Source organism: Phyllostomus discolor, chromosome 4 (genome assembly GCF_004126475.2).
Source record: "Phyllostomus discolor isolate MPI-MPIP mPhyDis1 chromosome 4, mPhyDis1.pri.v3, whole genome shotgun sequence".
NCBI classification, from domain to species: domain Eukaryota; kingdom Metazoa; phylum Chordata; class Mammalia; order Chiroptera; family Phyllostomidae; genus Phyllostomus; species Phyllostomus discolor.
In genome coordinates, this window is record NC_040906.2 from 108,411,109 (window position 1) to 108,426,160 (window position 15,052).

Below are 15,052 nucleotides of genomic sequence, written 5' to 3' on the forward strand. Positions count from 1 at the left end.
GAGAGAGGGACAGAGAGAGAGAGAAGCAGCACAGGCTAGCTCTGTGACCAGATGTGCGGCACAGCTCCAGATGTTCTTCATCTGTGTCGGATCTGCTGTCTGAGCTCCGCCCCTCAGTCGGTCTGTGCTAGACTGGGAAGTGGATAGAGGTCACCTGGAGACATTGAGGGGTCAGCCTCCGAAGAAGGAGTCTTCAGCGGGGACTTTGGTGAAGGGACACTGCAAACCTCCACTGAATACTTTCCCCGACCCTGGAGGGCTCGGGGGACGCCGGGGGCTGCTGCAGTCACTCGCAGGCTAGCTTCCCGTCGAAGCTGGAGAGGGCGATGGCGAAGGCCTGCAGGGCGCACAGCGGGTACCGGTAGTCTAGCGTGAAGGCGTCCTCCGCCACGCGGCCGAACTGCAGCACGATATAGTCAGCTGTGGGCAAACATAAGGGTGGGAGCTTCGAGACCTCCTGGGTCCCCATCCTGTCAATCAGTGCTCTCAACATTGGGGCCCCAATACTCCGTCACCTTCTCAGTCATTCACCCTCCACCCACTCCCCTTTCCTTTTCTCACCCTACCTGCCCCACCTGCAGCTTTACCAGCAGGGACGGTAAGCCCCTGAGGACAGGACCTTGCCTTATCTTCAGCTGCCTAAGGCTATTGCGTGCAACTGCCGCTGAAGTACAGGAGCCTGTCAAACCTCCCGGAACCCAGATTCTTCCCTCACCGACTTTCCTGTTGTCTTTTGACCTCATTCCTTCTTCTTCCTCCCTCCCAACCCACCCCAAGTCCCATCTTAGACAACCAGGCTCAATCCCTTGACTAGCCAGCCCCCTGGTTCCCTTCCTTATCCAGTGGTCCCACTCAGCCCACAGCATCACCCCCCCCCCCCCCCGCCCAATCCATAGGGACAAGAAGTTGCTCAAAATACTCCCAACTTCACCAGACTAGGCTCCACCAGAAATGTGATCTAGAGACAGTCATCCAAGGCCTGGGGATGGGTGACACTGGGGGTGCACCCCCAGGGTGGAGTGGGGGGTGGGGAGTCGTTCAGTATTAGCTGGCCCTGGGAACCGGCAGACCCTTGGGGGAAAGCTTTCCATTTCCTTCCCAAGCTTCCTTATGCTAGTGTGGACCTCTCCCCAAGCTTGTACCAGGGCCTTTTTACTTAAGTATGTTAGGGTACAGCTTGTTTTCCTAACTCCTCAAGGGCAGCCCTTTCACCTCATTTGGGAGAAGACAATAGAGTAGGCACTCAGGAATGCTTGATTAATATTCGCTACTCCTAAAGGTCTAAAGGGGTCAGAAACTGGGCGCTGGAGCCAGACCACCCGGGTTCCAGTTCTGGCTTTCCCTCTCACTAGTCCTATGATCTTGGGCAAGTCACTTATCCTCTCTGTTCTTCAGTTTTCTCATCTACCAAACAGGGAAAATTAGAGCACCTTTCTCACAAGACTGTTGAAAAGATTTAGTGACTCCGTATCTGTGAAACCGTGAGAACAGTGGCTGGCACGTAGAAAGCACTCTGTGAGTGTTCGGGAAGTAAACTTTGACGGCCAGTGCAGTGCGTGGAGGAGCTGAAAGACTGGGCAAGGGCTGCCTTCTGGAGCCCCAGCAACCTCTTTGACCACAAAGCCGTGGGGCTATCAGTGGTTTCCACACTCCAGCAGCTCAGCTCTCCCTTCAGCACAGTTTCACCCAGAATATCCCAGTTTCTATCCCTGGATTTTGCTAGAATGAGGGCCTGGAATAACGAGCCCTAAGACATCTGCTTGGAATACCTGAGGCTCCTGAGAGCACAGTGTTGATGCCCCTGGAGGGGAGAGCAAGCTTCCTGGATGTTCTGGCTCCAGGGAGAGAGAACGATGGTGGGGAACAGCCTGAGTGAAGGTCAGGGCCCTGAGGTGGTGGGAACAGCCTGGTCCAGGCCCTCAGGTACTCACGGTCATCAGCATGGACGATCTGGAAGTTCTTGACTGAGGCCTGTGTGACTCTACCTTGGAAGTTGAGGGTGTAGGAGCCACTGTCTTCATTCCAGACAGGTGGTTTGTTGTGCAGCTCGATGAGGCTCTCCAGCGTTTTGTTCTGCCAGCGCACCAGCAACCCATCGCTGGCCTGGGGTGCCGGGGGAAGAATTGGGGAGAGGACAGTTAGGGGTGGGCGAGATATCTCAGGAATGACAGGGGGAGGGGCCTGGGATCTATGCATGCTCTTGCACAGCCTGGATGTCAACGTCCACTCCAGGTATCCTTGAGAGCATGCTTGGTCTCTGGTGTCCTTGTGGGCAGGGTGTGCATCTGTGAGAATGGGGCTTTCTGTGGGTGCTCAAGTGGAGGATGGAAAAAAGGCAAGTAGCACCTGGCACACAGTAGGTGTTCTGTGTGCTGTTGGTACCCAAGGGTTCTTCAGAATGGCCACGTGCTTTCACTTGATTACAAGGATGAACCAGACATTCTAGAACCTACAAGGAGGTCACAGTTGAGCTTGGGGAGAGGAACAGGTAAACAGTGGTTAAAACAAAATGTCCTGGAAGAGAGTTTCTGGAAGGAAAGAGTGACATCTGTATGAGGTGCTCTGAGTTATTTCTTTCCTGAGTTTCCTTGCTACCTGTCATGTTCATGGCTTAGAGGGAATCCACTCAAGGTCACGTCCTCCAAGAAGCCTTCCTGACCCTGTATCTGATTTAGATGTGTTAGCTCTGAGCTTCCAACAACACCTTGCTCTTACTGCTCCCATTGTGCTATAGTGGGCAGAGTTAGATGCTCCAAGGGCAGGCACAGTATTTGAGTAATGTCTCTGTGCCTCAGTTTCCCTCAGTTGTGAGGATTAAATATGTTAACAGCACATGGAGTGTTATTTAGATCAGTTCCCCCAGAACAGAGTAGATGATCAATCAATATTAGATATTGTTTTGATGTTAACTGCTGTGTTGATTTTGGATCTCCAGTGCCTGGTTTTAATGAATAGCTGTAGAATGAATGAACCGAGATGATGAAGAGAGACCCAGAGCAGCACTGGGTGGGTTTTTACTGAGATGGAACGCACAGAAGACACTTCCTCTGGAGGATGTGTGTGTTTATTCCAGGCATGGGAGGGGCAAGTGCGGGACCCACAGGGTCCTCTAGACCAGAACCTCCCAGGCTGGTGCCCCGTGGGTCGGCTGGGCCTGATTACCATGTGACTTTCCATCAGGGAAGAATCTATGATCAGATGATAGGGATATTATTTTTTCATTGAAAATGAGTACAGTGACCTTACTGTGAGCATGGGGCACACCAACCCTCCTGTCTCTGAAATCCTGGGTTCAAAGGACCCGCATTGCTAAGGAGCCCAGTGCGGGGCTGACTCTGAAGGGGGCCACCTTTCTGTGGGACGTCTCTCCATCTACCCTACACCCACGCCCACACCCACACACAACCTCAGCTTTTAAAGCATAAGTCAAATCATGTCACTCCTTTGCTCAAAACCCAGCTCTGGCTTCCTGTTTCTCTCGGAGTGAAAACCAGTTACGCAGGCCCTATCTGCCCCTCGCTCTCACCCATTACCTCATCTCCCTCCAGCCACACTGGCCGCCTGCTTGCTGTTCCTCAAACCCATCAGGCACCGTCCCACCTCAGGGCCTTTGCACTGGTTCTTCCCTCTGCCTGGATGATCTTTCTCCAGTTATCTGCAGGTTTGCTCCCTCACCTCCTTCAGGACTTGGCTCAGATTTTACCTTCTCAGTGAGGCCCACTCTGATCACTGTATTTAATATTGAAACCTGTAAACACACACCTCTCATCTCTCTAACCCTGTTCAACCTTTTCTTTCCCCCTAAAGCACTTATCATTTTCTAACATACTATGTAGTTTATGTGCCATATTTTTCAGACTATAAGACTCATTCCCCCCAAATTTGGGAAGAAAAGGGGGTTGCGTCTTATAGTCTGAATGTAGCTTACCTGGCTCGCTGTGGGGCGCGGGCGGCGGCAGTGGAGCAGGGTCACAGGTTATTAAATATTTTACCACATTTTATGCTTCAGAATTTTTTCCTATTTTCCTCCTCTAAAACCTAGGTGCGTCTTACGTTCCTAAAAATACGGTATTTCTCACACTTATTACTTGTCTTGCTCCCCTTGAATGCCAGCTTCATGAAAGTAGATCTCTGTTTTGTTGGCTGATGTCTTCCAGGTGACTAGGGTAATACTTGGCACTCAGTATGTGAGTGTCGAATGAAAATATAAATGGAGGACTGAGTGTAAGCTTAAAAAAAGCAACCATTGTGCTTGTCTCAGTGAATTCAGTACAAAAACCTTGAATTCATTCCACAGGTTGCCAGGATGAATTTGCCCTGGAGGGTGGAGTGTGCTCAGGAGGCTGGGCGTTGGGCAAGCTGACTTCTCGGGAGCGGCCCCAGCTCCCACCCAGGGCAGTGAGCCACGTAGTGGGTAGGACCCTCAGGGAGAGGGGTCAGGGAGGTGCGGGGCTCACATTTCGGGGCCGGATGGGGACCCTCTCGTTGTCCGCATTCATGCCGGGAATGATGACGGTCATTCGCCTGGGCCCTCGGAAGCCCAGCACGTTGGTTTCCTGGGAGGGAGATGCGCATTAGGCCAGCCCCTGCAAGGGGCGCGGCCTGCCACGGGGGACAGCTGGAGTCTCACATAGATCACGGCTGCCAGCTCCTGCCGAAGGCTCCCCACGTCAGCGCCGCCGCCGCCTCCACGGTGCGGGTTTTGCCCATTGTCAAAGACAGTAAAGCGATTCCCCAGGAGGTTGGACCTGCAAGAAGGGTGGGGCTGGGGGTGGGGCTAAGGGATTCCACGCCCCTACTCCAAGACCCTCCCAGCCAAGCAGTTTTGAAAGTTCCTTGATTTTCGAGGGTAAAGGTGTCTCAGGATAGAGCAATTCATGTCCCCTGCCCCAAGCTACCCACATGGGGCCTTTTATAAAAATGGATTTAGAGACTGAGCAGTGTGCAAATCTCAGCTGCATCTCCTGCTAGCTGTGTGACCTTTGGCAAGTTCCTTAACTTCAATTTCCTCATCTCCAAAATGGATATACGAATAGTATTTACCTTATTTGTTCAATAAGAGGAATAAATTGGTTCATATTTGCAAGTTACTTAGAATTAGGCTTGACTCATGGGTCCAGCCCCCACCTCTCGGATTTGTGGTGAGGGTTAGATGAGGTCTATGAGGAGACACAGCATAGGGTAGGTGCCGAACACTTGCTCATCCGTTTGCTTAATGAAGTTTTACCGAGTAGCTGCTGTGTGCCATGTGCTAGGGGTTCCCCACAAACAAGACAGGCCCTGCCCTTGTGGAACTTATCCTCTGTTCCAAGTGAGGTGCCTGAATGAGGGGTGTGGGCATCACCTGAACCATTGCTAGAAATGCAGAATCTTCCCCTCAAGCCCCCCTCCACCCCAGACCCACTGAACCATTTTAGCAAGGTCCCCAAGCGATCTGCACAAAGTGTGAGGAGCCCTGGGCCATGCTGTCCGACATGGTGGGCGCTTTGCAGGCACAGGGGACGGAGAAGAATGGCTGTGGGGCTCTCGCTGCTCTGAGTCCCCCAGCCCCACCTCAGCTTCCCGACAAAATTCTCCCCTCCCCGGGACAGGTTGGTAGGGTCGCTGGAGATGAGGTAATTGGCTGTCTTGCTCCGTTTCCGTTTCCTGCCAGCCAAGAGGAACACCTGAGGGGATGTGGAGACAAGTGAGGGGAGGAGAAGATGGGTGGCAGAGGAGGTGGGTGAAGGGAAGAGAAAGCCTGTTTGCCTTGTAGCCCCTCCCCACATCTTGGCCCCAGACCCTCCCTCAGCCTGGGTCCCGAAACTCCACTGTCCCTCATCCTCCCTCTCCCTTACCCACCTTTTTGTCCGTGTCCAGGTGCAGAAAGTAGGAGGGATACAGGCCCCTGTCCATACCCTTCTTGTCCCGGGTCAGCCGGCAGCGCACTGTCCGGCCCTGGGGGGCGGGCTGAAGCACGAACTCCCGGGGTTCACCCACTTCCACAGGCGGGGACGGGGCCCTCTCCTCCTTCTGGGTGGGGGCAGAGGGCACGTCAGCCCCAGGGCACCAGCTCCCCTGCCCTCAGCATGTCCCCAGTGCTGCGACACAGGCAGGGCAGGCAGGACAACTCACCACTTTCTGTGCGGGAGAGAACAAAGAGCCCCGCTAGAGTGTGGTGGCCCCTCATCTTCGCCAGCAGCTCAGCAGGCTGTGTTAGGAGGCTCTGGGAGGCTTGCACTTAACTGTTATTTCATTTAGCTTGTGGCCCAGAGCCCAGGTTCTGGAGCCAGAGAGCCTGGGTTCAAATCCTGGTTCCACTACTATTTGTCAGGGTTGTTAAGTGCCCTGACTCAGTTTTTCCATCTAAGAAGTAGATAGGCTGGGGGTAAATCCCTGGGACAGACCTTACTTAATTTATACATTTCACAAACACTCATATAAAGTCTACCAATGTGCCAGGTGCAGTTCTAAGCACTTTTCAAATATTGCTTCATTTAATCCTCTTATTAACATCCACGGAGGTAACTAACTGTCCCATTTCACAGATGAGGAAGCTGAGGTTCAGAGAGGTTAAGGAACTTGCCCAAGTTCACATATTTAGTAAGAGGTGGAGTTGGCATTTAATGCTGCTCAGGTTCCTGTTAGATCCAGAACCTTTAGAAATAGCTTCCTTCACGTGCATGCTCTGTCACAGGGTGAGGGGGGCCTGAAGGCATGAATTGCTGTGTTCTAAGCACACAGTGCAGCGGGAGTATTCATGGCCACTGTTATTATGAGCACATAGTACTCAATGTAGTAGCCAACCTCCAGGAGGCTCCCAGTTGTCCCCACCTCCTGGTATTGTCCCCGCCCACACTGTTTCAGGGTTGGTCTTTATGACCAATTGATATGGCAGAAGTGATGGGGTGGTCGCTTCTAAGGCTAAGGCATGAAAGGTGCTGTGGCTTCTCTTAGCGCGCGCGCTCTCTCTCTCTCTCTCTCTCCACTCCTGGGCTCAGGGAGGCTGGCTGCTGAGCCTTGAGAACACTCGGGCTGCCCTGTGAGTGGCCCCCAGACAGCAACCAGGACAGGGAGCCACTTCAGAAGCGGACCTTCCATTTCTGGGCAAGCCTGCAGAGTGACTGCAGACCCAGGTGACATCGTGGCCGCGATCTCCTAAGACCCCAACACAGAACTACCCTGCTAAGCTGCTCCCAGATTTCTGACTTATAGAAATTAAGAAAATAAATATTTGTTGTTTTAAGACACTAAAGTTTAGGGTGATTTGTTATATGGCAATACATGGTTAAAATAACAAATGAACCAAGAAGCACATTTTGCTCATGGAAAGACTAATAACAATTTGGTTGCATTAGGTTCTCTGGTGGCCGGGCCTGGTGACCCACACTGTCCCTTCTGTTCTCACAAACATGGTGCCCTTTGTCCTCATGTTCTATCCCTCACAAGACAGGGAGTGGAAATGCCAGTTTTAGCTTTCCCCAGCTCTGATGTGCGGTGGGCAGGCACATTTGCTGCGGGCAGGTTTGTGCTTTGTGAGGTGAGGCTGGTACCAGGGGGGCGGGCCCTCAGCCTGTGGGCAAGTGAACATCCCTTCTCCACTCTAGGTCGCTCCAGAGGAAACTTGTGAAGGGCAAGAGTATGTTTGGAATGTAATCTGGGGAAAGCCAGAGCACATCCAACATCTCTGCAGCTGTGGATTTCAAGGGCCTGCCGAACGGAAGGCTGCACTGCCTCCGGTTCTGTTCCTCCTGGGACGGATAAACCGCCTTTCAGTTTACACGTCGGTATCTGGCGACCTTGACTAACGAGAATCAGCCCCGAGACCTGACCATGCCTGAACAAACTAACAAACCCGCACGGCGAAGACCCCAGCCGCACCCTCGTGGAGATCTCTCCCCACGTGGACCTCTCTCTCCTGCTCACTTGAGTGTGTGTTGGTGCCTGGGTTTGTAAGGGCAATATTCAATGTATTTAGCAACATGCTCTGCCTGTGGAGAATGCTTAGTCAGAGTGGACACTGGTGGGCCTGGTGGAGGATGTTGGAGGCCTCTGACAGCCAGTGTTGGCCCTTTAGTTGCTGGAAGGTTGGGGGCCCTGGTGGGGTAGCAGAAAGCACTTGGGGAGCCGTAGGGTGGGAATATTTGAACGCCTCGTACAGCTGGCTGTCAGTCAGTGGGTGTGCCCCTGGGGTGCGCTCACACCTGTATGCTGGCCTGGTGTCCCACCCCCTGGTCCAGAAAATGGGTGTCTTTTCATGTGGGGGCTGAACAGGGGAGGGCGTAGAGACCAGAGGACATAAGGGTCCTGGGTGCCCAGTCCCAGCCTGGCGACCCCACAACTGCCTCTTCTGTTCTCACAAGCCTTGTGCCCTTTGTCCTCATGTCCTGTCACCAGAGGGGGAGCCAAGATTCTAACCCAAAGGGACTTCATGGTCCTGGCCTAGAGGTCCCACACTGTAGTCCCCCGAGCCCAGGCCCCTCCCACTGTCCCTAAGGGGACCTCAGCCCCTTTCCCTGTGAGACCCAACCTTTTTGCTTTTCCCTTTCGATTTGCTCTTGTGATTGCTGTTCTTGGTCATCACAGCGGCCACCTCTTCCTCCTTCCTCTCCTCTTCTGAGCCTGTGGAAGCACCTGGAACAGAGTGGGACAAGCCTCTTAACCCTGGCAGAGTACTTCGTGGTTTGCAAAGTGCTTCTAAAAGCCATGTGTCTCTTGGACCCTTCCCACAGCCACGGGAGAGTAACCCCATATAACTATTATCAGAGTCTCTGAAAGTCAAAGACACCTGCCTGAGGCCACACAGCGATTAAAATGGTGGTCAAGGTGGCCCCACGTCTTCTGACTCTAGAGCCCACACCCCTACCCTACACTGTGCCCCAGTGCCCCACCCCAGGACTGCCTCTCACGTCATGACTCCAGAGGCCACTGCCACACACCTTTCTCCTTCAGAGCCCTCTCCGCTGGGCCATCGTCCCCAACGAGAAACAAGGCTGCTGGGGTCTTCTGCGCTCTGGCCGAGCTCACTGGGGGGTCCTTGTCAGCTTCCCCAGACCCTGTGTGTATATGTGAAGGGTCACAACCCCCACCGCACCCAGAGTCCCCTGTTCCTCCAGAGACCTGTCTCACCTTTCTTCTTGGTCTTTCTCATCTTGGCCCCTTCCCCTGCTGGCACCTTCTTCTTCATGGGCAGAGGTTTTGGTGGGGGGACAGGGCTTCCCAGGTCTCCTGGAAATGAAGGGTGGGGGTTAGGTCATCCCTAGGGAGGAAAAGCCCTGACCGGGCACCGAGTCTGCTGTCTGCTGTGCTCGCCTCTGAGCCTGGGTGCACAAAGACTCACACTGGGTTTTAAAAAGGACTAACCCCCCCCCCCCCCTCTCTGCCCTCCCGTGTTCACAGAGCACCCTGGGTGGGGCAGGGGTGGTGTGGGGGGCACACGTTGGCCTATGTCCTGAGGACCACAGGGGAAGAACCCAGCAGAGGAGGAGGCTTTCAGGTCCAGGCACTGGGTCACTTTGACGTTTCAGCTCCTGTGCATCCATGAGACCCCTTAAGCCCCGAAGGGCAGGGCTAGTTCCCCCTGTCTGTGAGCTCCCTCTGTGCTGCAGACACCCACCCTTCAGACCCCGGGCCCGGGCCCTCCTCTCCTTCCTGTCTGCAGAAGCCTTCTCTGCAGGGGGCTTCTTGGGAGGCAGAGGGATTTTCTCTTTCTTTTCCTCCTCCTCTTCCTCTTCCTCTTCCTGGCCCTCCTCTTCCTCCTCGTCATCCTCTGTAGGTAGAAACTCCTCATAATGGGGTTGGGGTGGGCCCCATTTTTGGGGAGCCCAGCCCCTCCAGATTGGTGCAAGAGAGGAGTGAGCACATGGGGTAGGAGGCTTTCCTTCTCGGACGGGAACAGGAGGAAAGGAGTTCCCGCAGCTTCCCCAAAGAATGGGGGTGACCCCAGAATCTTCGGAGGTGTCCGAGTCGGGAGAGGGTGCTGCGGTTTGGGAGTCCTGTTCCGGGAAAACGCCCTTCTCCCCAGCCCTTCCGCTCCCTCTCGGGGACCCTCACCTGCTCGCCCATCTCCTCCGCCTCCGCTTCTCCCTCTCGGCCGCTTTCGCGGCACCTGCGCTGTTCCCGGCGCATCCCTTCCTGACCTTGAGCCAGACCCACTGGGCTACCTCTGCCCCTAGCTACAGTTTAAGTCAAATCCGTTAACCCCTCTGTGCCTCCTTTCCCCCACCCCGAGAAAGGGAGAAAGAACAAGAGAATTAAGTGTTTTTCTGGCTCAGAGACAAAGTCGGAGAAGCGGGGGATGTTTTCCGTTCTCTGCTTCCCCCTGCCTGCTGCGCGGACCAGCCCCTTCGCCCCCCTCCACTCCGCCCGGTGCCGACCCTTCCCTCGGGCCCTCTCTCACCGTCCTCTGCTCCCGGGGCTCCGGCCACCAGGAAGGTTTCTCGGGGGTCGCGCTTCTTGGCCGCGGGGTCCCTGAGGAACTTGGTGCAGACGGTCTGCGGCGCCCCGGCCTCCGCGGGCTCCTGGCGCGGCCTCCCCCTCCGCCCCGCTGAGCCGGAGGCGCGTGTCAGCAGCGCCGACCCGCCTCCGACAGCCCCCGGCCTTGGCCTTGGGGGCCCCTCCCTCTCCTGACCCTCGCGGTCCCCCGGGCTCTGTTTCCACCATCGACACTGCTCTCCGGCTTTCATTCATCCCTCCACACCCCACACCCGCCCCTGCCCCTGCCCCGCTCCCCCTTCGGTCCCCCTCGTCCCGCCGCCCCGGACCGCCCTCAGCTCCCTCCCTCCTGGTGCCTCACCCTGGGGGGCGCCCCCCGGCTCAGCCCCCCGCCTGCCTCCAGGTCTCCTGGGCTTGGGTCCCGCAGGGCAGGGGGGCTCCGGGGCGTCGGCCCTCTTCCTCAACTTCGGTCCCCGGGCAGGCCGCTGCGAGGTGCGGGGTCAGGAGGAAGAAGAGGAAGGGAAGCGGCCCGGAGGGCTGCCTGTCACCCTCTAATCCCTTGAGTCGCCAGAAATAACCACGGATTATCCGGAGGGGAACTGTAGCCTCCTTGTTGGGACGAGGAAGGATGACCCTCCCATGCACCACGGCCCAAGTTCCTCCCCCGACGCTCCATGCCCCCAAAAACCCCTTTCCACAAACAAACAAACAAACAAACAAACAAACAAACAACCCCCTTCAGGGAAGCATGCCCCTAGACTCTGCTGAGGGCACCCCCACTCCCAGGTCCCCTACCCTACTTGGCCTGCAGTGGGGGGACCCTTCTGCCTCTTTTCCAAGCGGGGGTGACATACCTGCCTGGGGCGCCGCTGGACCTCGGGGCTCCCCTCTTCCTCCGCAGGCCCACTTCGGGAAGCAAAGTAACCAGTCCGTCTCCCTTCCCTTTCCCTGCCCTTCCCAGCCCCTCCACGTGGGTGCCCCGGGGTTCAGGTGGACAGCCGGGGACTTCCCGCACCTGTCTGAGGCCCACACCTCCCGGAGGGTGTCGTCCTGCAGCGGCATGGTGCGTCCGCCTGCCTGCACCCAGGTCCGCGGCCAGCCTGCATTCCAGGGGCCTGGCCACCGGCCCCAGCTAATCCGGGCTCAACTTCACCCCGCCTCCCTCTGGCTCGAGAAGGTGGGGGCCCGCAGCGCTGTGAGAGTGCTCCTGCCTGCGAACCCCGCCCCCACCGGGCCCAAGCTGCGAGGGAAGAGGCTGAGACCTCAATTTCTTCTCAGACCCCCAGCACCTGGAGGGTGGCATCACTGTACCAGCACCGCCCCCCCCCCCCCCGACCCCCGGCTTTGCGTTACAGTTATCCACTTGTAATTTGTCGGTGTCAAAGGGGTGTGGGAAGAAAACATTAGATCAGATCCTATATCTTTACTTTTCATAAAACTAAGGTTTAGCCCTGGCTGGTGTGGCCCAGTGGATTGAACGCCTGCCTGTGAACGGAAAGGCTGCTGGTTCCGTTGAAAGGCTGTTGGTTCAATTCCCAGTCAGGGCGCAGGCCTGGGTTGCAGGCCGGGGGCCCCAGTGGGGGGGCATGTGAGAGGCAACTGCACACTGATGTTTCTCTCCCTCTCTTCTTCCCTTCCCCTGTCTCTAAAAATAAATAAATAAAAATCTTTAAACAAATCTAGAATTTACTAATATTTAATACATATGAATTGACAGAAGTAGGCGTATATACTTTATAAAGAAATATGCCTATGTGATGGGTATACATTTACATATTTTTTACCGACAGGGGACATGCTTTTTTAAATATTCAGAGACAGAGACGCAGTGCAGTGTGGCTAATGTCATGAGAGAGGCTTGGTGCGGCCCGAGGAAGCCCAGGGGGCTGCCCAGGGGGTGGGCGTCTGCAGCCTGACGGGTCACTTGGAAGATAAGTGGGAGCTCCACAGGCGAATAAAAGTGGGGAGGGCTATGCGGAAAGGGAAGAGGCAGATGAGAGTCTTGGACGTTGGGGATGGCCAGATGTATCCAAAGGTCTGTCATCTCCGGCATGGTCACCCCGAGCCCAAGCCCTGAGCTCTGCCTCATCAGAGCTGAGCGTCCCCGAGTGACTTCGCCTCTCTGGGCCTTCATTCGTCATTCCTAAAGTGGTTCGATAAGCTTGTGCGGCTAAACGAGGTGCCAAGTGGAAACTGCATGCGCTGATGTTCTGTGTTTCCACGTAATCCGTTTCCCCAGCATTTCCAGCACAGCTTGACACAGTTGGGGTTCATTTTCTGAGTGAGGGAATTAATGGGTGTATCTGTATTTCCTTTGTTTCACACATGGGTCCATCCAGTGAGATAGGGTAGAGATTGCCTCCATTTTATAGGTGGAGAAACTGAGGCTTAGTGAGAGGAACTGACTTGTTCAGTGTCGGCCAGATCCTGATGTCGCTGAGCCGGGGCTCGAATCCAGAGCTGTCTGCTGTCAGAGCTTTGCGGGAAAGCTCTGCTAAAATGTGCACATTTTATAGTCGCAGGTTTAGAGGAGGGGTTGAATAGAGAAAGGCTTTTTGTCTTTCTTTATTCCTTGGCCCACCTGACCAAGATGGTGCCATAATTAATCTTTCTAAAATGCTACTTCTTCAGTCGACACCTTTGCTAAAAATATGCACTGACTTTATATTGCCTAAGGTTCAAGTTTGAATGTGCTGAGTTGGCATTCAAGGCTCTCCCTGACTGGGTCTCAATCTGCCATTCCAACTACAGGGATGGCTCAAACCCTACTCTCCAGCTTCAGAGGTTTACTTGGTGCTTTTATTTCTTCTCTCCTCCATGCTCTTCCTCATGCTGGCCCTCCTTGGAATGCGTTCACTATTCCACAAAACCTACCCAACTAACTCCACCGAGCTCTTAAGTCTCCTCCTCCAAGATTCTCCAGTCCTCACTTGCCTCTGAATGTGTAATAACAACAGGATTTACTGACCACCTTCCGTGTGTCAGGCCCCTTGCTGCCATCCTCTCTCCACCTCCCAACAACATTTGTGAGGCAGATGTTAGCCCTGACATCAGAAGACGGGAACTCACAGCTGAAGTGGAGGCTGGTCCACAGGTATTTCCCGGGCGCCAGCCACGGACGCTCAGTGATAGACAAAGGGTGTGGTCCCTGCCTTCCTGGAGCTCACACGCTTGTGAGAAAGCTGGTAAAGATGTAAATACACAGTCAGCTACAATGATCACACTATTATTAATTGTAATAAATGTCAAGAAGGGAAAGAACTGGATTCCAAGAGAACAGCGGGTGAGGTCCAGTCTGGACTTAAGACAGACAAGGCTGTCTGAGAGGGGAATTTTTACACTGAGACCTGAAGGGCTTCAAAGACGGGACAGAGAATGTTCCACACATAGGGCACAGCTTAAGCAAAATGTTTCTAGGCAGCAAAGAACTTAGCACAATGGAGCAGTGCCACCCGCTTGACCAGGGTAAGAGTAGACGTGCCTAGGACCCTTACTTCAGAGAGGCTGAGAGTCGGAAACTCCAATCAAATATGTAACTAAGATCCTCAGGTGCCCTGGGCTGCAGCTGACCCCACAGGCAGGAAACCTAAATGTCTGCATCCGAACATTGCGCCAGGCCCCAGGGAACGCGTCTCCACGCCTCCTGCCCACTGTTCTCCGAACCGAAGGTGTATGTCTGCCCTGGACGGCAGGGACGGACACAGCTTTGCAGTGCGGGGAGAAGCTCTTAAGTGAACAAAAAGATAAATTCATTTCTTAAATCTTCCCTCTCAGGTTGCATGGTGTGATAGATACATGCATAACAAGTGTCCATTTTCTTCTTTTCACAGTTCGTAGGTTCTCATGAATTAGCGAGGTCTTTGTAACAGTGCACGTGGCAGCCAAGGACGTTGGCCCCTTTGAACAGTTCACGTGACCCCGCAGCTTCCCTGTACTTGTGTCTGGACGCCCAAGTGCAGCAAGGTGCAGTTCCTCACACCGGCCACCAGGGGGACGCTGGGTGCTCTTTTGGGACTAGTTCTAGAAATATTTAATGCGATGGAATTAAAATTTCCCAAACCATTTAAATTTGATTAATTTTTGATACTCATTAATTATAAACTATATTTACCTTTTTATCTTAATATGTAATTTTGAATATATTGAAAAAGTCACTTTTGAAAGCAGGTAAAAATAATTTTAATTTAAAAATCTTTTAATATTTACTTTTGAGGACAATGCATTCAAATTTTGTATGATTTGAATGCAATTACATTTTTAAAAAATCCTTTGAGACTTGGCTGATTGGCTCTGTCGGCTGGAGTATCATACAAAAAAGGTTGTGGGTTTGATCTCCTGTCAGGGCACATACTTAGATTGCGGGTTTGAGATGTCTGTCTGTCTGTCTCTCTCTCTCTCCCTCCCCCTCCCTCCTCCCTCCCTCCCTGCCTCCCTCCCTCCCTTCCCCCCTCCCTCTTTCTCTAAAGTCAGTAAACATATGTTCAGTTTAGGATCAAAAAGAAAAAATCCTTTGAGGACTTCCAGACAAGATGGAGGCATAGGTAGATACACTTTGCCTCTTTGAACAACCAAAAGAAGGACAACAATAAATTTAAAAACAAAAAAATAACTAGAACTCCCAGAAAATTGAACTGTATGG

General features: G+C 53.9%; 1 protein-coding gene across 5 annotated transcripts; it reads right to left on the reverse strand.

Moving 5' to 3' along the window:
* Positions 1 to 24: 24 nt before the first annotated feature.
* Positions 25 to 11,549, reverse strand: TULP1 (TUB like protein 1). Of its 5 annotated transcripts, none has more exons than XM_028510173.2 (15): positions 11,429 to 11,549; positions 11,268 to 11,319; positions 10,811 to 10,898; positions 10,379 to 10,525; positions 9,596 to 9,748; positions 9,109 to 9,207; positions 8,919 to 9,035; positions 8,510 to 8,613; positions 6,115 to 6,120; positions 5,842 to 6,012; positions 5,554 to 5,666; positions 4,631 to 4,748; positions 4,458 to 4,556; positions 1,932 to 2,103; positions 25 to 420 (listed from the first exon to the last, which is right to left on the reverse strand). In XM_028510173.2, the coding sequence occupies exons 1-15, from the start codon at positions 11,473 to 11,475 to the stop codon at positions 287 to 289; spliced, it is 1,620 nt and encodes a 539-aa protein (XP_028365974.1). In that variant the 5' UTR covers positions 11,476 to 11,549; the 3' UTR covers positions 25 to 286. The 5 variants fall into 5 exon arrangements, with proteins under 5 accessions (XP_028365974.1, XP_035879887.1, XP_035879888.1 ...); XM_036023994.1 differs by having other exon boundaries at positions 10,775 to 10,898; XM_036023995.1 differs by lacking the exon at positions 6,115 to 6,120 and having other exon boundaries at positions 10,775 to 10,898.
* Between the last annotated feature and the right edge of the window lie 3,503 nt (positions 11,550 to 15,052).

Coding starts and splice junctions, on each gene's coding strand:
- TULP1 (XM_036023994.1), bottom strand. CDS start 11,475: ATGCCGCTGCAGGACGACACCCTCCGGGAGGTGTGGGCCTCAGACAG. Junction 8,614..8,918: donor GAGGGCTCTGAAGGAGAAAG/GTGTGTGGCAGT, acceptor ACTCTGTTCCAG/GTGCTTCCACAGGCTCAGAA. Junction 5,667..5,841: donor ACCTGGACACGGACAAAAAG/GTGGGTAAGGGA, acceptor ACATCCCCTCAG/GTGTTCCTCTTGGCTGGCAG.